Raw genomic sequence first — 23,730 nt, forward strand, 5'->3', positions numbered from 1 at the left:
AGACTAGGTTTTAAAAAAAGTTTTTTGATATTAGAAATCAGATGGTCGTCCTAAATTCAGAGGCCTGTTCCTTTTGAGTAAATGCAGGTATAACCTGTATTTAACCTCTCCTTTTTAAGGGGGTCGTCCTAAATGCAGAGTCGTCTTTGATTCGGGTAGACACGGTGTTCCCGTTTCGGTCTTCGCTGACTGCTTTGTACTTCTGTATCTAAAGAAATGCCGTTTTCAGTACTTGGTGATTGGCCACAGACCGTCGTAATCTGATTGACTGAATAAGTGCGGAGCTGCGTGGTGATGAGCCTCCCCCTCCCTCCTCTCTTCCAGGCGTCTGCACATCGGCCATCAAAGTGGCATCGGCCAGGCTGCCTTCCCCCAAGAGCTTGGTGGGGACGCCCACCCAGATCCTAGCACAGTTCCCCAAGCAGCAGCAGCAGCAGCAGCCCTCTCCCAAGCAGCCGTTGCAGCCAGTGCAACAGCAGGCGCAGCAGCAGCATCTGACTCAGGCTTCGCCCGTATCGCAGCCCCAGCCGCCGCCACCCCCGCAGCAGTCTCCCCTGCCGCCAAGCATCAAGCCCACCATCCAGATCAAACAGGAATCGGGTACTGATGAACAAGTGGAGCTTGCCTTTCCCTTGGGGGTGGGTGGGTGGGTGAATGTATCGCCCTGCGAGATCAAGAGGCAGGAGATTCAGGACAGGGCAGAGAGAGGACTCGTCCGTGTAGCTGGCTTATGCCGCAGGGTGAGGTGATGGCCCACTAGCTGAAATGGCTTCAGAAGGGCCTGTTGTTGATGCCTGTTCACCATGATGACTTAGCCCCTTTGTGGCTGGGGTGGTGGGAATCGCCGTCCATAGTCTGAGCACCCCTGGGCAAATGGGTCTTCCCGATTCGGGAGACCTGTGCTTTGAGTATCAGGCGCCGAGTCAAACCTGGGAGGATTGTTGCCTTCATGGACAGCAGGGTCCTCTTGGTGTTAGGGCTGGCCATCAGATGGTCGGCCTTTTGGCAGTATATGTGCACTTGTGTGTCTGTCTCCTCCTGGTGGTAGAGCTTCTCTTGGAGTGTGTGTGCTTTGCAGTTGGAAGGCTGCAGTGCTCAGTTGGTATGGAAGAACAGTCTGCAGCGTCACATTGGCACTTCTGCACACTCCTTGGCAGGGGAGGAGGGCCGGATTTCATGCACCTGTAAGAACTTGAGTCCCCTCGCTGAACTGATTTGGTTTTGTGGCCACCATGCTGGTAACCTCTTCCTCAGGTCAGCATGCAGAGATCTCCTGTGCAGGTTTGCAAGCTGTTGCTGTAGGGGAGGATCTCTGGATTGGGCTTCTGACCCACTACCGGCCCCACAGCTCAGGGCAGCTCTGATTCCTCCCCCCCCCCAGCCCAAACCCAACACATGGCGCATGGGGCATTACTACCAAGCAGCAGGCGGCCTGCTTCCAAAAGGAGCTTCCTTCCAAAATCATTTTGGGCTGATGGAGCCAGGGGGATGAGGTCACTCCCACCAATCCATCTGTGAGGGTCCTCTGCCAGGTGATCATCTTCTTGCACACGTGGGCTGATAGTGGGGGAGGAAGGCTTCACCCCTCTCTGCTCCCTCAAAGGGGGTCCATCCCACCCTTGGAGGACCACAGGAGGAGGGTAATACCAGAGAATCACACCCTTAACCATTTGGGTTCAATTCTGGTTCAGACATCAGCTTTAAAAAGTGGCTCAGCCCACCCCATGCAATAAAGGGATGTGCTGGGGGCAGCTAGACATTTGTGGAAGATGTCCCAATGTCCGTACTCCTGGCATGTCCTCTTTCCTCCTATATGGGGCCTGTGGCGTATCGTCCAAACGATACGTTCAGCTTCAGTTCCGGTTCACAGAAGGAACCTCTCTGATCTGGTTTGTGGGTTAGTGCCATTGGACTCTCTAGGTCACACCTCTCTTCTGTTGCTTTATGGGTGTGCTCAAGTTTCCTCTTCACTGGAAGTGCATTTCACTTTTGCGAGCAGCGCCTGACTTCAGGAGGAGCGCTGAGATCCTCCTTGCTTCAGCCTGGTCTGGTGATTCTTCTTACCTTCTCATGGGTGCAAAGCCCGAAATGTCTTGCCAGGGTTGTCTCTGTCCCTTCTGCTCTGCCTGCTTTGCCTTTTTCTGGGAGACTTGCTGGCAAGCATGGCCCCAGTCTCTAGCAGTCTCTTCTAGTGTCTGGCCAGTGATGACTTGGGTTCCTGAGAAAACAGGGATCCCTCAATCCCATTAATTTCAACGAGATCTAAGTTAGTTGCAGCCAGCATGCCCTACTGATTTGGATGGCGCTTCTTAGCCATAACTAGTTTTCTCAGGATATCTCGTTTTCCAGGCTCTTCCTATTATTTATTATTATTATTTATTTGATTTTTTAATTATTATTTATTCGAATGTATAACGGTAGGTACATTCCTACCTCTCGAGCAGGGCTGCACAAATTCGGCCCTCCAGCTGTTTTTGAATTTTAGTCTCCATCATCCCCAGCACAGTAGCTAGTAGTCAAGGATGATGGGAGTTGTAGTCTAACATCTGGCTGCAGTGGTGCTGCCCTGCTCTAGAGAGAAGGAGCTGCAGGCAGTCGGGGGGCGGCTAGTGGTTGGTCGTGTGGGTGCCTCCTTAAAAGCACGCCGTGCCTGCTTTTCATGTCCGCCTGTACTAATGGTGTTGCTGCCTCTTTCTTAGGAGTCAAAATCATCACCCAGCAGGTCCAGCCCAGCAAGATCCTCCCCAAGCCCGTCACGGCAACCTTGCCCAGCAGTAGCAACTCGCCTATCATGGTGGTGAGCAGCAACGGGACGATCATGACGACAAAGCTGGTCACGGCGCCCGCCGGTAAATTTTGCTTGGCAGGTTTGGGGGGGCCATGCCAGGAAGTCAAGTGCCTTGCAGAGTGGTTAGCCCCTTCATGTGCTGTGATCACTTCCTTGCATTCTCCAAGGTGGCTCAAGACAAGGAGGCATGCCCCCTCTCCTGGACACTTTTTGAATACTGTCCTGAGGTGAATTTCTTAGGATATCCAGTTTTCCAGGCTCTTCCTCCCTCTCGAGCAGGCCTGCTCAACTTAGGCCTCCCAGCTGTTTTTAAACTGCAACTCCCGCAATCCTCAGCCACAGTGTCCAATAGCCGGGGCTTATGGGAATTGTAGGCCAACATCTGCAGGAGGGCCAAAGTTGAGCAGCCCTGCTCTAGAGCTTCCTCCCTCTGTTGAAGGAGAAAGCCTTGCTGGGGTGTGGGTGCAAATGTATTCTTGGAAGCAGCACCCTCCACGGCCCCACATACATTTTGCTTTGCTGTGGGTAAGAATCAGACAGACAGAAATGCTCTCCGGGTTTTTCTGCAAACTTAGCCACCTGGACACATACAAGCCTTCCAGAGATGTAGGGTTAAAAATGTTATAAGCCATTTTCCCATGCTTTATTTTTCTGTGGATCCCCCCCCCCCCATTTCTAAAAAAGTGGTGATTCTCTTGACTGAGCAGGTGGAGAGCAACTGGCCCTATCCATCCCCAGCACAGCAACCCTCCAGTGGCTGTTGCTGGTGTCTTGAGTGTTTCTCTTTTAGATTGTGAGCCCTTTGCAGGCAGGGAGCCATTTCATTTCATTTCATTTTTATTTATTTTATTTTATTTATATCTATATCTGTGCAAACCGTTTTGGGAACTTTTGCTAAAAAGCAGTATGTAAATATTCAGCGTATTCGTATTCATAGACACCACTGCAATATGAGGCAAGCCTGGACCTTTCGAAATGGTAACTAATGTTTTTCAGGTGCCATGTGGAAGCTAGGAAGTATGCAAGAGGATGTGTTTTATTGATTTGTAAACAGGAGGGTAACATGGTGGGTTTTAAAAAACCCTAAATATATTTTGGAAAACATGGCAAATGGGAGCACAGTCTACATAGAGTATCAGGAAATTTTGTTTTGTAAAACCTTCGGAGGAGTTTAATGCGGAGTTTAAGGCAAACCTTATGCAAATGCGATTTTTTTGCTGGGTTATTTCTGGAAATTTTTCCAGAAAGCCCCAACACCTGGAAGCGGCCTTGTACTGAGTCAGACGATTGGTCTCTCGGGCTGAGTACTGGTCTCTTCTGACTGGCAGTGGCTCTCCAGGGTTTAGGGCAGAGATCTTCCCCACCCCCACTGTTTGGATCCTTTTTGCCTGGAGGTGCCAGGGATTGAGCCTGGAGTCTTCTGCATGTCAGTGAGGCTCTCTGCTGCTGAGCTGGGGCTCCTCTGTGGCCTGCACTCCATGGGTCTGTATTCTGTTTCCAGGAAAAGGCACTGCATGGCCTGCTTTCTTCACATTTCTAGAAACAGTCAACTGGCCAGTGTCCTTAAGACCCCGGGAACGAATGGGACCTGCCTGCTGCCTGGAGCTGAATAGGGTCGGTTCTCACAGTGGTCAACACCCTGTGCTGAGCTGTATCACTTCAGACTGCAAGGGAAGATTGCTAGAGCGGAATGGCCCTCCACAAAAGAAGCGGTCCTATTTGAGCCTAGCCCTTCTCCTTGACATGCTAGATTTCTCTGAGCAGAGAGGGGGTTTTCCCATGTGCTGGGAGCTCACCCCTACAGTGTGAAGCAGCGCAGATTTATTGTGTCAGTATTTGGGGCGAGGGGCAGAAGTATTTAAGGTGTGTGTGGTGTGGGGGGAGTAACGCACACAGCGTCGACAGCAGGTATCTCTCTGTGGTCTGGTCTTGTTGCAAAGCCACTCCTGATCTTGTATCTGTTTTTATATTTCTGGACCACCTGCCATATTTAATTAATTAATTAATTAATTAATTAATTAATACCTTTCTATATCATCTGGGTATAAATATCTAATAAATGATAATAGTAGTAGTCATTTCTGGTCTCGGATCTCCTCCAACTAGGGACTCAGACGACTTACACTCGTCCGACTGTCAGCCCATCCCTAGGGACACGCATGACTGGCACTCCAGGCGCCGCCACATACGTGAAGACCACCAGCGGCAGCATCATCACAGTTGTCCCCAAATCACTCGCCACCCTGGGAGGCAAGATTATCAGCAGCAATATTGTTTCCGGTAAGTACATGCATAGCCCCTTCACCCGGCAAAGCAGCTCTTAACTGAAAGGGACGACTGAGTTACTGGGGCCAGCGGCAGCTCAGGGTGTGTGCGTGTGCCTGAGACGGTGCCAAATGCTGCCCCACTTGTGTTGCACCCCTCTTTGAAATAAAAAAAGCAGGGGGCCAAAGGGCATCTTGCCCTCTGGCTGATGCTCCGGGAATCTGCTGCTTAAGACAACCGCCTCCCCTTGCCTCACAGAAGGGCCGCCCCAGTTGGGGCTTCAGGTTGGCCTGCCATGCTTGCCCTCTCTGCTGAAGGAGGTCTCCTTCTAGTGCCAGCAGTGGGGTGAAAAAAGGCATGACTCTTTACACCGTGTATCCAAGGCTGGTGGGAGAGGAGGCCAGAGCAGAGCACAGAAGGGTTGGCGGAGAGGGGAAGATGACTGCAGGTGGCAGTGTGTAGTGACTCTACCGTGGTGGTGGTGGAGGAGGAGGAGGAAGTGGAAGTAAGATGCTGTGCTCTGAATTGGGAAGTCTCCAGTTCAGCTCTTACATCTGACATGAATTTATTACCTGGCCTTAGATAAGCCATATCTGCAATGTGAGGTTGACAATCCTGGCCTATCTTACAGGGTTATTGTAAGGTTGGCGGCAGGGTAAAGCATGAACACAATAAGCATAAAGTAGTAGGAGTCCCATGGTCAGTAACGGGAATCATATTCTTGCCTTCCAAAATTCAGGGTATTTTCATGCGCAAAAAAATCTGTCCTTTCCATGCACAAAGTCCCTAACTTGATGAGAATTTCGTTGGAGTCCCTCAGTTTGTAACCTGCTCTTCTGAGTATGAAAACCCAGGGAAATGTGTGCATTGTTGGATGCAGCACGAGAAAGTTGCTAGAGGTGGCGTTATCAAATATTTACAATTGGTTTAAACTTCTCTCCTGCTCCATGACTCAAGAATTCAGAAATGAAGCAGACTGGAACACGTTTGGACCAAAATATCTATTAATATCCCAGATCTGTTGGTTTTTTTAAAAAAATGAACTTGACCCAGATTTGAAAGACCTTGCAGCACTTCCGGAAGATGTGTCTGCTCCAGGGCAGGGATGTTATTGAATTCATCCCTTGCTAAAATTCAGAATCGGACACGTGTTTCTGGACCCCTCTTGCTCTCCAGAGGATTAAGTGGTCTAAGAGATGGAGATGCTTGATTCTCTGCATTCTGTATGTTTGTGGGGTAATATGTATTTAAATGCATACTTTGCTATGTATTATCAGCATAGTTGTTTGAGGTAGGAAATATTTGAAAAAACTGATGTTTATGGTGACAGAATTGAAAACCATGGGAATTTTAGCAGAAAAGAGCAGAACCGAAATCAAAGACTAGGTGAGGTTAGGATGGAACAAAAACAGATTGGTCCCTCCCTAGTTGACAGACTCCGGATTGTCCCTGTGCAGAAGTTGGGTTTGCATGTAATGACAAATCATGGCTTGCCATTACACATACGGGAAGCTGTGAGTCTCCAGCTCCTGTGCTTCCCTCCTCCCCATCTTCTGCTCTTGAGGAGAAGAGACTAGAAACGTCTACTAAAATCCTGGGTTGTGAGCAACCTGTGATCTAAGGAAACTGTAGTTTGCCACGTTTAGACTGAGCTGTGGCTTGCCATTAAGCTGAAGCGGAAGTTTCTGATCTCTCCTCTTGCACATGCCCAGTCAAAGGCATCCCCATTGCATCTGAATGCCAAGTAGCCCAGGTCTTCCTTAGCTTCCTGGTTCCCCCATGTGGAGAGTACAATACGGGTGGCCCTTGTTATTTGTGGGGTTCCATTTTTGCCTATAGGCATGAAGACAGAAACCGCAAATAACAAAACCATATCCCTATGGGAATCTAGGGGTTGGGTTCCTACACACACACAAAGAACGCTAAAAATTGGAGTGGGGGAAGCATAAATAAGAGAAACAAAGTATTCTACCTTGATCTTGGGGTCTCCAACTCTCCAGCAATGTCCCCCAAACCCCCAATTCCTCCAATTTTAGCAAAAAATCATGGGGTGTGTGTGTGTGTGCACGCGCACACACACACAAACACACACCTATGTTTTTTAAGAGCCACAAAATGGCTCCACGCTGCCTCCAGATGGGAAATTTATTTTATCTATCTATCTGTTTATCAATCACATTTATATACCGCCCAAACATTCATCTCTGGGCGGTTAATGACACCAGAAATCATCTACAGTCCTTCCCATGCCATCTCAGAGGGGGAACCTTAGACCAGGTCCATGGTGCAGGTTTATCCCACCCGCTCCGCACAGCAGCTGCTTTTCAGCTTTCACACAAGCCCACCAGGACTGCCGCCTCATCTAGTTGTACTCTAAAGCCAGGATCCCGAGGTCCACGCGTAAGCTTACACGAATGCATTCCCTCTGATCTGCCCCTCCTTGTCCCATGGCAACATCTTGCATGTCTGGAACATCTATTCCAGTGGGCCAAAGATTCTCTAGAGTAGCAGGAAAAATCAGCAGCCCATTTCAGGCTCATGCGCAAGACTTTCTGGATCCTTGCCCACCTGTTAATTAGGAGATGCTTGTTGCCTTTAATTGTTGCCTTCTAAAAGAGGAATGTTTTGTGGATCTTTTCTCTAAAGGGGATAGCCTCTTCAAGGTGGTTCTTTTAAGAGACCATAGGCTGAGTGTCTTACAGTAACAGTAGCCACTAGGTGGCACGCACGGGCTCTGCTTCTGCCCTCCTTGCCCACTTCCCACAGTGTTGTCTGTGCAGCAAGCCATGGTCAGTCTGACGGCAAAGAGGTGGCAGTCAGGGAGCAGCAGGAAAGGGTGGGATCTGTTGGGCAATGAGGATGGGGTTGATAATGCAAGGACGATGCAAACGTGGTAGATCCGAAGGGGGTAAACACCATGAGGACAGTAGCCAACGTCCTAACCGAGAGTTGTGCATGGGGAACACCTGCTTGAAGGGTTGAGGTGATTTTCAGCAGTCCCCACCAGCTTGAATGGCTTTAAGAAGGGATCGGGCCAATTCACAGTGGGCAAGTCTATCAGAGCCTACTAGTTTTGATAGCTGTGTGCTACTTCCGGGTTATAGGAACCTAGGAAGCTGCCTTATATTGGGTCAGGCCGTTGGTCCATCAAGCTCAATGTTGACTACACTGACTGGCAGTGGATTCTCCAAAGTTTTATGCAGGAGTCTCTCCCAGCGCTCTCTGGAGATGCCGCCAGGGATGGAATCTGGGCCCTTTTGCATGCAAAGCAGATACTCTACCATTGAGCTACAGCTTCTAGATACCAGTTGTAGGGGATGAACGACAGGAGAGAGGGCATGCTCCAGTGTTCCCTCTAAGGTGTGCACCTGTGCTCACACGTTGTTTGAGGTCTGCTCAGTTCATTTTAGATCCTGCTCAGGTTGAATCGGGAGGGCCCCATTCTGAATGCAGGTGTGCACACACTGCCTTGATACTTCCACTCAGAGCAAAATTCATTCCTCACACCGATGAAAAAAATTAGAGAGAACACTGATGCCCTCCTCTCTTGCTAATGGGCTCTTTGAAGACACCTGATGGGCCACAATGGGAAACAGGATGCTGGACCACATAGGCCCCGGGCCTGATCCAGCAAGGCTGCTGTTATGTTGCTTCTGCAGCTGCCCATGCCTTTTGAAACCGTCCCTGAGTGTGGTGGGACCCTTGGGGACATTTTCAGGAGGCAAAGGTGGCTGTGGAAAGCAGGAGGGATAGCTGAAAATGCCCCTTTCCCTCTGGGCATGTGCAGTAGTACTCTCCTCACGCAGCTCTTGTTGGGATGCAAGTCACTGTATTTTGCATCAGTGTTCATACTTACACATGCACATAATCAGAAGTGTGAAGCCATTTTTCCTTATTGCAGTTACAAGAAAATAAATGCTGATCTGTAAGTGCTCCATTTTTGTTCTGTCTGTGTTCTCCTTGATAAAAAAAAACCTCCCCCACCTGCAATCTGGCAGGTCCCCCACCCCCACCGAGCAAATACCACTGTTTGTCAACCAAGCTATCTTATTTTCACTTTTTTTTTTTAAGGTAACTCCTTGATGAAGACCTATTTCCAACAAAAAGGTATCCAACACTTGCAATGCTCTAGAAAACGTTGTATGAATTCTCCATGATTGTCCCCCCAGGAATCCCCACATAACAGTGACTTGGCTGGTATTTCATTGATGATTACCAGCGGCCAGGTTGTCCCAGGCCCCCTAAGACAGCATGGCCTCTTTCTTAAACTCACTTGGGAGGAGGAAGGGATCGCCTTCGGCAGTCACTTCCCCTCACAGTTCCAGCCAAGCTTGGCCTAATGGTAGAACTTGTTTGTTTTGGCCTGGGTGTGTTTGTAGGCTCCTCAGTCCCAAGGCCTCTCCGTGTTCCTACACACTCCAGGAGCTCTTGCGCATGAAGGGTGCCAATGGAGGTTGCTTGCGCAACACGGCACATCTGATTGGCTCCTTCTCTTGCAGTGGGCGGAGCAGTCATTCTAGGCTGGGGATCTCCCAGCATTTGTGCCTAGGAAAAGGAAAAGAGTGCCGTGTTAGCTGTTGGTGTTCAGCTGCACCCAGCTCCCCCTAAATTGTGCCCCTTAAAAAACCACTTCAAGCTGAGCGACACGGGGGAGCCATAGCCTAAACGGAGCGTTGCCGCTTGTCCTAACCAGGCCTACTTTCCTCCCTGCTTTGCTCTTCAAGGAACGACGACCAAAATCACCACGATCCCTGTGACGTCCAAGCCGAACGTGATTGTCGTGCAAAAGACGACTGGAAAAGGAACCACCATTCAAGGCCTTCCTGGCAAAAACGTGGTCACAACTTTGCTAAATGCAGGGGTAAGCAAGAGCTCCAAAAGTCGCCACAGAGAGTCGCAGAGCGCAAGTATTCGGGGGCCCAGTGCAGGGTGCCACAAGAAGGCCTTTTTGAACCTCGGCCGTGGCGAATGGCTTGTGTGCATGTGGTTGGCGGGAACTCATTGGCTCTTTTGCGGGCGGTGTGGCAAAAACCGTGTGAATGCCGAAGAGTCAACTGCAGGCGAGCAGCGGCTCTGCAGAGCCTTGCCAAGTCACCTCTGTGTGGTGGCCACTGTGTATGGTCTGGCTTATTGAGGAGTGCTTGCTTGTAGCCTGGAGTGGATGAAGATCAGCTCTAAGCCTGGGGATTGTGTTGGGCGTCCTTTGAAAATGAGTCCACAAGTTGCAAGTCAATAAAACTCTTTAGTCTTTAGATTGTGAGCCCTTCGGGGACAAGGATCCATCTTATTTATTTATTATTTCTCTGTGTAAACCGCCCTGAGCCATTTTTGGAAGGGCAGGATAGAAATCCAATTAATAATAATAATAATAATAATAATAATAATAATAATAATAATAGTTAGCCCACTTTCTGCCCATATAGAAGGAAAGGTGAGACACAAAGCCCCTGTAGGGACATAGGAAGCTGCCTTCTACCACGTCAGACCCTTGGTCCATCTAGCTCAGTATTGCCTACACAGACTGGCAGCAGCTTCTCCAAGATTCCAGGAAGGACTCTCTCTTAGCCCTATCTTGGAGATGTCAGGAAGGGATCCTTCTGCACGCAGGTGATCTTCCTAGAGCTGCCCCATCCCCCAAGGGGAATATCTTACAGTGTTCACATGTAGTCTTTCATTCAGATGCAAACCAGGGCAGACCCTGCTTAGCCAAGGGGACCCTTCCTGCTTGCTACCACAAGACCAGCTCTCCTCCCTTCTCATCCCAGTTCTCCATGGCTGCCTCCAAGGGTGAGGTGGAAGAGCAAGGCCATCAGCCTGACCCATGGCCATTTTTGAGCAGGCCTGCTCAACTTTGGCCCTCCTGCAGATGTTGGCCTACGACTCCCATAATCCCTGGCTATTGGCCACTGTGGCTGAGAATTATGGGAGTTATAGTCCAAAGACAGCTGGGTGGCCAAAGTTGAGCAGGCCTGTTTTTGAAGAACCCTTGAGATTTGTTTAACTGCCCTTCCAATTTTAATGTAGTTTTTAAAAATGTCTGGTATTGTATTTAATTGTTTTGCTTCAATTTTTGTGGTGTCCTGAATTTTAACTCTGTGTGTACCACCTTGAGACATATATTTTGGTGGTACATAAATTTACAACATATAAATCAAATCAAACAAACAAACATATATGTTTTAGTATTTGTAATGTATCTAAACGGAAGCTCTTTAAATTTCCAACTCTTTTAAAAACACGTAAGGATGAAAATTGCTGTTTAGGGATTAGCAGTCATTTTGTTAATGGAGCAGGGTTTTGACATGTCATTTTCTCTTTGGGGGTAATTTCAGTGGTGTGGTCCTCTACCAGGAGGTTGGGTGTCCATGTATCTGCAGATGAACCACAAAGCAGATCACTGCAGATAACTCTCAAACAAGTGAGCCCGGCCACATGTTGTGAAGAAACTTAATTTAGAGAGAGAGAAGCAAAACCTAACAGGGGATTTGAGACAGAAGGCTGCCTTTACTCTTCTGTGACCTCTTGGATGTAATCTACAAACTTTGTCCACAGGGGGAGAAAACAATTCAAGCAGTGCCAGCAGGAGCAAAACCAGCCATCATCACAGCCACCAGGCCCATCACCAAAATGATTGTCACACAGCCAAAAGGAATAGGGTCTGCTGTGCAGCCAGCCACCAAAATCATCCCGACCAAAATTGTGTATGGGCAGCAAGGGAAGACGCAGGTATGCTCAAGGGTGGGTGTCTGGGGGCTTCCCTTTTTTGGTGCCAGGCTGGAGGGGGAAAGGAAACAAGGAAGTCCTGACCTTCAGCTTGTTCTTTTAGTCACTGTGTGCTCGACCAGCTTGCTGTGCCATTGGGATGCCTAAGGTGCCTTATGAATCTCAGCTGCTGTGTCTGCCATGTGTCTGGAGGGAAGGCAAATAATAAACTCCTCATCAAGCTTGACGTTTGCTATCCAGACTTTGGAAACATTGAAATCACCACATTAGGGTGAGGTGGTCATTAACCTGGAGCACTTTTTTTTTTTTTTTTGCTGAGTACTACACAATTGTAATACAAGACAGATCTCTGTCCAAAGGACTCCTCATCTACAGAAGGGGAACAGAAAGAGGCACTATTTTCATGGCCACCCACCTGATGTGGTAAAAAGATGAAGGTGGTAGTTACTGCTTTTAATCCTCCGCCCCGCCCCCCAAGTATTGTAAGAGTTCGGCATAGATTCTGGGACACTGTGGCTGGAATCCTGTGTGTGTGTGTGTGTGTGTGTGTGAGAGAGAGAGAGAGAGAGAGAGAGAGAGAGAGAGAGAGAGAGAGAATGAACAAGAACAAACACCAAGGCTAACCTCTAAAGCCGGGGTTCTGAATCCTTTGCACTCAGGGACTCCCACCCCATTTATGTTGGCCAGCATCCTAACTAATGCCATGTGTGTGCCGCCCATAGAAGCATGCATGCAGTGGATGTGCTCCCACTTCTGAAGGATGTGGTGGTGGTGGGGGGGGGGGTTGCACATGGGATGGGGGCAATTTTTGTCGACCTCCCCTTTCCCTGGAAGAGCTCTGTGCCATGCGTCCTATGTCCCTGAGTTCTGTACAGCCCTCCGATGATGTGTCCATTGCACAGAGCACCTGCAAGGGGAGGGAAGTTGAATAAAAATTGCCCCTTGCGCAGCAGTGCCCACACTCCAGAAGTGGGAGGATGTCCACTACACACTACTTACATTGGCTGTGCTTGCACAGTATACATTAGGAGGTCGGCCATCATCATATCTTCTTATAAGGCTCCAGTGAAAAAAGCTCCAGGCCCTTCTGGGGTGCATTGCTGGGATCAGCTAGAGCCTGTTGCACTCTGGTCCAGTGCTCCCTCTAAGAGGGATTCCCAGATGTCGTTAATCACAGCTCCTATAATCCTCCAGCAAAGGCTGTTGCAGTTGGGGAGGCTGGGAGTTGTAGTCAACAACATCTGGGAATCCCTCTTGAAGGGAAACACTGCTCTGGTCTCTTAACTACAATAAGGATATAAAGAAGATTTTTTAAAAAAACAAAACCAAGGAGGTACCATACTGGATTATACATTAGACTTTGGGGATCTGCCTTGAATTGTCAGGCCTTCCCCGCGGAGTGCAGGCCAAGAACCCCTGCTCTGATGCGAGACTTCTTTCCTCTTAGGTCCTGATCAAGCCAAAGCCGGTGACCTTCCAGGCGACGGTCGTGAGCGAGCAGACAAGGCAGCTGGTGACCGAAACGCTGCAGCAGGCGTCCCGGGTGGTGGAGGCAGGGAACGCTTCACTGCCAGAGGTGAAAGAGGAGCCCCAGGTGTACACTGACAGCAGCTCCTCTTCGATTGAATCCTTGCAGGGCTCCCAAGGTAAGACTTCTCAATGTCTCCCCTCTTCCCACGCAGTGTGGCTGGGGTGGGTATTTCTCTGAAGATGGGTAGCAGTTGTGTGCTCTGCCCCTTTGGGCCTTAGCTTCTGACATGAAGTTAACCCCTTGCCATGGGATGTGGTGATGGCCACCAGCTTGGAGGGCTTTAAAAGGGGCTTGGACAGATTCATGGAGGACAGGTCTATCGATGGCTACTAGTCTGGTGGCTGTGGGCCATCTCCAGCCTCAGAGGCACGATGCCTCTCAATACTAACTGCAGGGGAGCAAGAGCAGGAGAGAGGGCATGCACAGACCTCTTGCCTGTGGGCTTCCCAGCGGCATCTGGTGGGCCACTGTGTGAGGATGCTGGGCTAGATGGGCCTCCTTGGGCCTGATCCAGCAGGGCTGGTCTTACGTCTTTATGAAGTTGGACTTCAGTCCTTGGGGGAAGGTACTGAGGAACATGATAGTTGCCTCTTTTTGAAGCTCTACCCAAGACTGCCGAGTTCCTCTGCATGCCTGACTGTTCCGCCTGCTCATGAAATGCTTGTGGCGCATATTTTTGCATATTCATTTGCTTGACTTGCACCCTGCCTTTCAGTTTTAGTGGGCTCCCGCCAGGGCGTATATGTGCCCAGAAATAATAGGAATACCAAGGGACATATATGGCGGATTCTTCTGGGCCCTGGCAGCTGGAGATCGTCCAGTGAGATGCAATCAGGTTCTCTGGCTGAGTATAGGCTTGCAGCTAGCACCCTAGTCCAAGAAGCCATGTTTCTTGTCTGCTATTGAGCATGTGCACGCAGTGCCATGCAGGATCGTGTTCACACATTGGATGGTACTGACCTGTGTGTGTGTTGGTGGGGGTGTCTTCCCAAGCTCATAATCCCCCAGAAGATATGGCCCCCAAGGCTGGGGTTCCAGTGACCCCCTAGAGGAACAGATGGTAATGGGGCAGTGGGTGGCAGAGACTTCTGGTCTGCCCGCTATGCTCCATGGTCCTCTCGCTATGGAGCAGGGATCTCCTGTTGCTCTCTAAGGCGAGTCTGCAGTGTGGCAGAGATCGGGAGACCAGCCTGGGCTGATTTGGGGATGCCCATCCTTCCCTGTGTCGCAGATTCCCAGCCTGTGGTCCACGTGATCGCATCCCGAAGCCAGGATTGGTCGGAGCACGAGGTTGCCGTGGACTCCAGCCCTACCATCATCTACCAGGACGTCTCCGGCGAAACCCAGTCGGCGACTTCGACGATCAAAGCCCTCCTGGAGCTCCAGCAGACGACAGGTGGGCAGCTTTGCTCTCAGGGGCTCCTGTGAAGATGGCTTCCCTCTTGCCTGCCTTGCACCAGTGTCTGTCTGTCTATTGCTTCTCCCTTAGGTAGAGGACGGTGAGCAAAGGGGCTCTGTCTGCTCTTGGTTCCCAGTTCCAACTGGGAGGCTCTCAATACTGGGGTCTGTCTCTAGCCATTCCCTGGGAAGTGCCGTGTGCGTGGATGTCGACACATCCAGCCGTCACTCCTGGTCCTAACCTGGCCATCTCTCTGGCTTTGCTTGAACAGTGAAGGAGAAGCTGGAATCCAGGCCGAGGCAGCCGACCATCGACCTGAGCCAAATGGCCGTCCCGATCCAGATGGCCCAGGAGAAGCGCCACTCTCCAGAAAGCCCTTCCATTGCTGTGGTGGAGTCGGAGCTCGTGGCCGAATACATCACCACTGGTAAGTCACGAGGGGCGCAGGGTCATGGCCCGGAGCCTGAGCTGGCAACGTGGCTTGTGCTTCTCGAGTGCGTTTTCCTCCTCTCTCTCTCTCTCTCTCCCCCTCGATAGACAGCCCCTTCCAACCATCTCTAAGAAAAGGGCGCAGGGCTCTTCCGTAGCCTTGAGTCCCCACAGCCCTCAGGACTGTGCATACTTCTCTGTTCCTTTCCCACAACTACAGCAAATGCAGTTGGGGTGCTGGGAAGGGGGACTCCTTCCTGGTATATCGGGCCCATATCCTAGGAAGACAGTAGTTGCTTTTCTCGGATGTTTTATGCCCCCCACTTTCCCCACTCAGATCCTGTGGAACAGCTTGCCACCAGCTTGTGTTGACGGCTGAAGCAGAAGTACACATGTCTGCTGTAGGGTGTGGGAAATCTCTCTCTTATATGTGTTCCAATCACAGTGCCCCATGGATGCCAGCTATGGCTTCTTTCTCACCCTGAGTTCCGTCTCCCACTGAACTCCTGGAAAGGGAGTCAGGCTCACCTCGGTACAGGATGAGATAGTGTAAACACCTCTGGGTGGGTCTATCGGCATTTCACCCTGTACCTAGTTGAGTATAGTAAGGTTGTGATCACTGTATGTACAGAAGTTTTGAAGCTTATGAATATATTAAAATGCCTTCTACAGAGTCAGCCCGTTGCTCCAGCAGTTCTAGGTTGCCGACTGAAGTGGCTTTTAGGAACATAGGAAGCTGCCATATACTGAGTCAGGCTGTTGGTCTGTCCAGCTCAGTATTGTCTACACAGATTGGCAGCCACTCCTCCAAGGTAACAGGCAGGAGTTTCTCTTAGCCCTGTCTGGGAGATGCTTCTAGGGAGGGAACTTGGAACCTTCTGCATGCAAGCATGCAGGTCCTCTTCCCAGAGCAGCCCCATCCCCTAAGGAGAACAACTTAAGAGTGCTCAAACATGTAGTCTCCCATTCATATGCAACCAGGGCAGACCCTGCTTAGCAAAGGGGACAGTTCATGCTTTCTACCACAAGACAAGCTCAGGGTCTCTGGCACATAGAGGTCTTTCCCAGCCCTGCCACCTGAGATACTCCAACTTCATGGAGGAGAGCTCTATCAACGGCTACTAATCAGAGGGCTTTAGGCCACCTCCAGCCTCCAAGGCAGGATGCCTCTGAGTACCAGTTGCAGGGGAGTAACAGCAGGAGGGAGGGCATGCCCTCAACTCCTGCATGTGGCTTCCAGCGGCATCTGGTGGGCCACTGTGTGAAACAGGGTGCTGGACTAGATGGGCCTTGGGCCTGATCCAGCAGGGCTGTTCTTAGGTTCTTATATTCCTAACTCGAGGATCCTCAAACTTCAGTCCCCAAATGTTGCTGCACTACAACTGATCCGATAATATAACAAAAATACCACTAAATATACAAATATAAATTATATTCAAGGTGAAACATACATGTGTGTAATAATATAAATAATTCATACTAGTAAATAAAACATAACATCCAATCAACATTAGAAATATGAACGTAGAACAATAGAACAGTATAATATTTACTAAGTGTGTAAACACAACAGCTTTCCAGTGAGGTTTCTCTTAGAAACCTTTGAGACAGGTTCTGGATAACCCTGGGGGGAATACTGTTTACATTAGATGAGAACATTATATTGAATGGACATATGGTGGGAGAAGACTTATGGACTCGCATGAAAAAACATAAGAACAGCCCTGCTGGATCAGGCCCAAGAAGGCCCATCTATTGAGAATTAATTAATAATAAGTAATAAGAAGAATAGATGAGCCAAGAATAGATGGGCCAAGAAGGCCCATCTAAAAAGGATCTATTATTCAGCACAGAAGTATAAGGAAGACATTGTTTCTCATGAAGAACAATTTGAACTTTTATGAGCACTTGAAAAAGTTTATCGAAACAGGAAACGTGACCGGAAAGTTGTTGTGTTTATTTACACACTTAGTAAATATTGTGCTGTTCTGTTGTTCAATATATTTTGTTGTATTTTTGTTTTTTGTTATATTATTGAATCTGTTGGTTTATTTTTACGTATCACAGTCCAGAGCCTTTACATTATTTATTTGCTGCACTACCACTCCCATCATCCCTTTGACCATTGTGACTGGGGATGATGGGAGTTGTAGTCTGGGGACCTGAGTCTCAATTGAAGATGCTAGGGATCAAACCTGGGACCTTCTGCACAGGCAGCATGTGCTTCTACCACTGAGCTACCCTGCCTCTTGCCCCCTCTCCAATTTGTCCTTAAGGCAGAATGGTTTGTATTTAAACACTTTGCTCTTTGTCAAACTGGCTTACATGTGTTGTATTTCTCGACCCCACCCCTTCTAGCTCTAGATTCATTTGTGTGTCTTTTTTTTTTCTTTTTTCTTTTTTCTTTTTTTTTTTGCTTTCGCTCTATGTCTGGCTTCAGTTTTGAGGGGCTTGAGAGTTAGTTCTTCTGGTCATATTTCCATGCTGGAGATGTGGCAATCTGGCTGAGCTGACACACAGACTTGTTTACACACACTTGTTTTCACACCCTATTTGCAGGAAGCAAAAATGGAGTCAGGTGTTGCTCATTTCGCCGAGTTGGTGGGAGGGACGTTGAGATGGAGCATGACATTTGCAGACAACGGCATCGCTTAGAGGGGGTCCTGGGGAAAGAAAATGATGCCTGCTGGGAAATGGCCGCTACAAAAAATGTAAACAAAAATAAGGCAGGGGTTCCCAATCTTAGGTCCCCAGATGGCCTTTGTGGCTGGGGATTGTAGCAGTTGAAGTCCACCAACATCTGGGAACCCAAGTTTGAGAACCCTGAAATAAGGAGATCTGTCGCATCTGTTTCTGTCCTATCCTCCTCAAGCTTTCTAGAGGTGTCCTTTTCTGGCCACAGTTGGAGCAAGCAGGCTGGACTCGATCTTCTCTTCCAGCAAAGCGAAACGACCTTAAGTTGTTCTCCGGCTTTGTGGCGTTGAAGTCTCGTGTCCCTCTCTCTTCCTCTCTGAAGTTTGCTTGATCTAAGCCCATAGCCGGCCAGGCTTTAGAGCTAACCCCCTGCCGGCAGTGAGCAGAGCAAAGTGCCTCTTCTCTCGGCTCTAACCTTTTTGTCTATCTGCAGACTCAGGAAGACAGCACTGTATTGGTTCACATTCGGAAGAATATCTCCAAAACCACATAGGTTAGATGTTTTATTTCTAAAAAGGCATTCTTTAAATTTGTGGAATTGATTGGAGGTGCCCAGAATGACTTGGCAAAAACCTTTCTGAGCAACACTGATTCTGGACAGCTATGGAATCGATTAGTAATCGGAATCAATTAATTACGTTTCCATTTTCAGCTTGGGATCGCTTGCCCATGAGCTTGTGAATGAGCCCCCGTGCAGTCAGAAGCCTCCAAGTGACTGTGGTGGCTTTCGGAACCAGTAGCTGCTGCACCCACTTACGAAGAGTCTTTCCAGCTTTCTCTCAGCTGTTCCACCCTCTGGACCTGTCTTCTCAAAGAAACAGAAATCAAGCAGTTGTTGCAACTTGAGAGTGGGTGGGTGGATAAGCCTGAGAATGGTAGGAGTAAAATAGGTCTTGGAGGAGGTGACTTATAAGTGTCTGTAGCAGCAGACAGAACAGATAGCTGTTACAGTCACCCAGAGCCGGGCTCCACAGCTTCGGCTTTCCAGCTGTTGCTAGGCTACCATTCCCATCATCCCCAGCCACTGTGGCCAGTAGTCAGGGATGGTGAGTGTTGTAGTCCAGCAACAGTTGTGCAGCCCTGATCTAGGGGTTTCTGACTGTGTGGAGACTTATTCAAAAGCTCCTTTGTCCATAATCTTGGGGCTTTCTTTGGCACATTCTCTTTAAGAGAATAAATTTGGATTGCCCATAACGTGCGGCTGCACTTGCACGCAGGAGTACACCAGCAAATTAATCATTGAGAAAAATCGTAACACACAAATTTTATTTATTTGATTGATTGATAGATATATTGCCCTTCCAAAAATGGCCCAGGGCAAATGATTTTTCTCTAATCTTTGATAAAAATCTTAACCTCAGAAAGTACTTGTGCCTACTCAGAAGTAATACTCATAGGTTTTTTGGTACCCAGAGCTTTCTGTGTGGCAGAGTTACGACAAGCCACGTCTCCAGCTGCTGTCAAATTAAAGAAACAATCCTGCAACCGATTTCAGTCTCCGTGAGTGCCACTCAGTTAATGCTACTGGATGTTGAAAGCAGCTGGTGTTCTGATGCTTGAAGAGGTTTCGGGCAATCAGTCACTGTAGTACAGACGAGAATGGAAGAGAACCGAAATAAAGCTCCAACAGGAGTGAGTGAAATCCATGACCAGGGATTTAGTTTGGCTGCATCTCCGCCCCACTGGCATCCCCTGTATTGTTCCTGGCCATTCATTTATGCCGGAGAAAGTTAGGGGCTGGTTTGGATGTTCTCTTCCCCCACCACCCCCAAACTGGCCCCCATCATTAAGAAGTGGGACCCATCAAGTGCACACATTCCAATGCCTTTCCAAAACAGCACAGTCTCCCCCCCCCCCTGCACTCCCCCATTTCAATCCTTTATCACTGGGTTGGGGGGTGGGGTTGTACTTCATCCAAACCATCGCTCTCCACATGGGCCAAATAGCATTTAAACTAGTATTTGGATCACTTCTGGAGCAGCTTGACCCCCCCCAAACACACACCTTCTCAGCCCCGCACATGGTGAAGGAGCACACGGGGAGGATGTCCGTGCAGTTGGAGAAGACACCGGAACATGTGTGCACCCAGCATGTTGTTGTGTTCCTTAACTTCATGGGCCAGTTCGAGGGTGGGTGGGGAGAACATCACCTGAACAGGCCCTAAAGCATTGCAGCTGCTTTGAGCTGGAGCCAGCCCTGCCTTCCCACCCTGGAACTCACTGGCAGGGATCCCATGAGGGCGGGGTGCAGTGTGGGGGTCACACACAGGAGTAGGGCAGGCACCATCACAGAAACCAGAGAGGACAGCTTGGTGTTTTGGAATGTCGTTTATGATTGAGAGGAGGCGCTGCAGAGGAGAGTCTGCTCGTTCTCCCCTTCCAAGTTCAGGGTAGGGGTGTGCATGGAACCGGCTGTCCCGGACCGGACTCGAACCTGACCGGGCCAGTTCGGTCCGGCACCCCTTGAACCCCCACCCCTGGTCTGGTCCGGGTGGGTTCGCGAACTGGTTGTTTTTTTTAAAAACGACATTGTTTTTTAACTTACCCCCTTCGGGGCTGTTGCTGGGGGTGGTGGTGGTGGTGGCGGTGAAGGTTCCCCCTCCCCCCGCCAGTCTTCCTTATTGCCTCCTGGCCCTTCTCGGCGGTTCCGACTCTCAGCCAAGAGTGGCTGGCTGCAGCGTGGCACGGTAGCACGGCTTGTAGCGCTGCTCTGCTCTCAGCCCTGGCAGGGAGGCGGCCGAGTTCGTGGGGCCCCTGGCGCTGGGCTGCATACCGACTGGGAGCCAGTGCTGTAGCTTCACCAGCACCAGCCCTTGCAGCGGGCGGCCTGAACTTCCCCGCTTTGTATCATTTTTTAAAGCAACCATTCTACAAGCATTCCAGCCAGTGGCAGCTCAAAGCTCCTCCATCTCCAGTACCAACTGCATGAAAGCCCCCCTAAGCTGTATTCGTGCACCCCCTTCTCTCACTCACTTCTCTCAGACTGCAAGGCAAACCATTCAGGCTGGATCCAGTTTCCTCTCCTTCCTTCCTTCCTTCCTTCCTTCTCTTCCACCGCGCCAACTCATTTTAAAAAAAGAAATACATCTCCAGGCATTTCAGCTGAAGTGAACAAGAATTTTATTTAAAAACCAGCCCCCCGCCCCCAAACACACACACCTCCCAATATATGGCTTGGTTTAGACTCGACAGAGGGGGAACTCCAGGACGATTTGAATCGCCCGCGAAAGCTCAGTGTCAGGTGACTGTCGGAGCAGATGAAGCAAGCAATGCTTTGAGGACGGGATCAGGACTTCAGAAGGCGCTGAGACCTGCCTCCGAACGGCAGCCGGCTGCTCACTCCTGGCTTGAGTTTTCAAGTTCAGTGGAGAGAAGTTCAGGCCGCCCGCTGCAAGGGCTGTTGCTGGTGAAGCAAGAGCACTGGCTCCCAATTGTTATGCAGCCCAGCGCCAGGGGCCCCACGAACTCGGCCGCCTCCCTGCCGGGGCTGAGAGCAGAGCAGCACTACGAGCTGCGGCCCTGGTGTGCCGCGCCGCAGCCAGCCACCCTTGGCTGAGAGTCGGAACCGCCGAGAAGGGCCAGGAGGCAATAAGGGAGACCGGCAGGGGGAGGGGGGACCTTCCCCACCCCACCCCACCGCCACCTCCAGCAACAGCCCTGAAGGGTGTAAGTTCAAAAACAATGTAGTTTTTTAAAAAACAAAACAAGTTCGTGAACCGCTCGAACAATCCGGTGGTGTTTGGTCCGAGGTCGGACCGGACAGAGGATGGTTCGGTTTGACCCCGGACTGTCGAACCGGTTCGCATATCCCTAGTTCAGGGTGGCATAGAAGGTCTCTTCCCTCCCCCGTCACCCACCCACTCACCAACATAGTCTGAATCCAGCTCTCCAACCAGTGCATGCCCCTGGCTTTCTCTTAATTTGGGGATGCTCTGGAAGGCGGCTCTGCTTTATTTATGCCCTTGAAAAAGAGCACCGCCCTGAAGTGCATTGGGCCTGGGAGTCCCTTGCATTCCATTGTGTACCACTGGGGTTTCGTCTCCCCTGGTCTTTGTCACTTCTGTGTCTGTCCACAGAACATGCAGAGAACCCTGCAGGCGGAGAGAGGTCTTTCGGTGTGCAGCTGCTCCCTCTCTCCACCCAGGCCACACCACGCCTGTCACGATGATGCACATTCTGCTAGTTCTAGCTAAGCCCTGGAACTTCTTGCGTTGAGTGGTAGACTGACCCTTGGATGAAACCTGCAAATAGTATGGCTGGTGTTAGTGTCTTATGCTGAATCTCTTATTTATTTATCCATCCATCCATCCATTCTCTCCTCCATGTGTACTTACCTTAAGAGGATGCCGGCAAGGAGGTGGGTTTTAAGGAGCATCGTTGACCTCTCTTTTCCCTCTCCCCTTCTTCTAGTTAGCCATCGGTCCCAGCCCCACCAACCATCCTCCCAGCCCCAGAGGACCCTCCTGCAGCACGTGGCTCAATCGCAGACAGCAACGCAAACGTCTGTTGTGGTGAAATCCATCCCAGCGTCCTCAACAGGAGCCATCACCCACATCATGCAGCAGGTTGGCCGTCTTCTGTTGAGTTGGGCCCTTCATGCTTCTGCAAGTTGGGACACTTGGCTACTGCTGATGGGATTCTTAAGGCAGGGGGAGGTAACGGTAGAATTTGGGGTCACCCACAAAATGGAGGAAGAGTAGATTCGCCGGGAGATGGACAGGGTGCCTGTGCTTGCCACCCTGAGGTGCACTTGTGCCCAAGACGGTAGCTTCAGTTGGCCTCATGGAAGAGACACCCCTGAGACTGGGACACTAGGAAGAACATAGGAAGCTGCCTTCTACCAAGTCAGACCATTATTGGTCCCTCCAGCTCAGGGTTGTCTACACAGACTGGCATTGGCATCTCCAAGGTTGCAGGCAGGAGTCTCTCTCAGCCCTATCTGGAGATGCTGCCAGGGAGGGAACTTGGAACCTTCTGCAGGCAAGCAGTCAGGTGCTCTTCCCAGAGCAGCTCCACCCCATAAGGGGAGCATCTTCCAGTGTTCATACATAGTCTCTCCTTCAAATGCAAACCAGGGTGGACCCTGCTTCGCAAAGGGGACCATTCATGCTTGCTCCCGCAAGACCGGCTCTCCTCTGGCCTTCCGTTGGCTGGCGATCCTTCCATTTCATGTTGCTCCCTCCTCTCCCCTCTCTGTTAAGGCTCTGAGCAGCCACACGGCGTTCACCAAGCACAGCGAGCCGCTCGGCACGGAGGAAGGCGAAGTGGAAGAAATGGACACCTTGGACCCTCAGACGGGGCTCTTCTACCGGTCCGCCTTGGCTCAGTCCCAGGCCCAGAAGCCGCAGAAGCTGAGCCAGCCCCAGCTGGAGCAGACGCAGTTGCAGGTCAAAACCCTGCAGTGCTTCCAGGCCAAGCAGAAGCAGACCATCCACCTCCAGGCGGACCCCCTCTCCCACAAGCTGCCCCAGATGCCCCAGCTCTCCATCTGCCACCAGAAACTTGCCCCGCTGCAGCAGGACCCGGCACAAGCCAAGCTGGAGGTCCAGCAGGCCCCGCACCACCCGGTCACCCGCGAGAGGCAGCTCCCCACCTTGGTGGCCCAGCCCCAACAAACTGTGGTCCAGGTGCTGGCTGTCAAAACCACGCAGCAGCTGCCCAAATTGCAGCAGGCGCCGACGGCCCAGAAAATCTACGTCCAGCCCCAGCCGCCCCAGGGCCAGATGCAGCTGCCCGCCGCTTCCGAGAAGCAGTCGGCAAGTCAGGTAATTAGACTTGTGGGTGTGTGGGGGGTAGTCCACCCATGACAGGCCTGAGGAAGAAGGAACCCGCCACTTGGATTAAGCTGGCCACGTCCCTTCTCGTGGCAAGCAAGCGTTGGCCTTTTTTGGTACAGTTAGGA

At 50.4% G+C, this 23,730-nt stretch overlaps 1 protein-coding gene across 9 annotated transcripts in view; it reads left to right on the top strand.

Annotated features, from left to right (window-relative positions):
* The window catches only part of EMSY (EMSY transcriptional repressor, BRCA2 interacting), a 79,436-nt gene that overhangs the window by 46,350 nt on the left and 9,356 nt on the right, over nucleotides 1-23,730 (top strand). For 7 of the 9 annotated variants that reach the window (XR_008319646.1, XM_053310507.1, XM_053310504.1 and 4 more), the window contains 12 exons: nucleotides 325-600; nucleotides 2,700-2,849; nucleotides 4,895-5,068; nucleotides 9,125-9,160; nucleotides 9,778-9,914; nucleotides 11,606-11,779; nucleotides 13,224-13,422; nucleotides 14,539-14,703; nucleotides 14,978-15,133; nucleotides 18,263-18,322; nucleotides 22,239-22,393; nucleotides 23,030-23,593. Coding sequence is in view for 8 of the 9 variants with exons in the window: in XM_053310507.1 (XP_053166482.1) it covers nucleotides 325-600; nucleotides 2,700-2,849; nucleotides 4,895-5,068; nucleotides 9,125-9,160; nucleotides 9,778-9,914; nucleotides 11,606-11,779; nucleotides 13,224-13,422; nucleotides 14,539-14,703; nucleotides 14,978-15,133; nucleotides 18,263-18,322; nucleotides 22,239-22,393; nucleotides 23,030-23,593 (2,246 nt within the window). In the remaining variant the exon portion in view is untranslated. The remainder of the gene's footprint in view (nucleotides 1-324; nucleotides 601-2,699; nucleotides 2,850-4,894; nucleotides 5,069-9,124; nucleotides 9,161-9,777; nucleotides 9,915-11,605; nucleotides 11,780-13,223; nucleotides 13,423-14,538; nucleotides 14,704-14,977; nucleotides 15,134-18,262; nucleotides 18,323-22,238; nucleotides 22,394-23,029; nucleotides 23,594-23,730) is intronic. The other 2 variants (XM_053310510.1, XM_053310512.1) reach the window with 1 other exon arrangement.

Source organism: Hemicordylus capensis, chromosome 3 (genome assembly GCF_027244095.1).
Source record: "Hemicordylus capensis ecotype Gifberg chromosome 3, rHemCap1.1.pri, whole genome shotgun sequence".
In the NCBI taxonomy this organism is placed as follows: Eukaryota; Metazoa; Chordata; class Lepidosauria; order Squamata; family Cordylidae; genus Hemicordylus; species Hemicordylus capensis.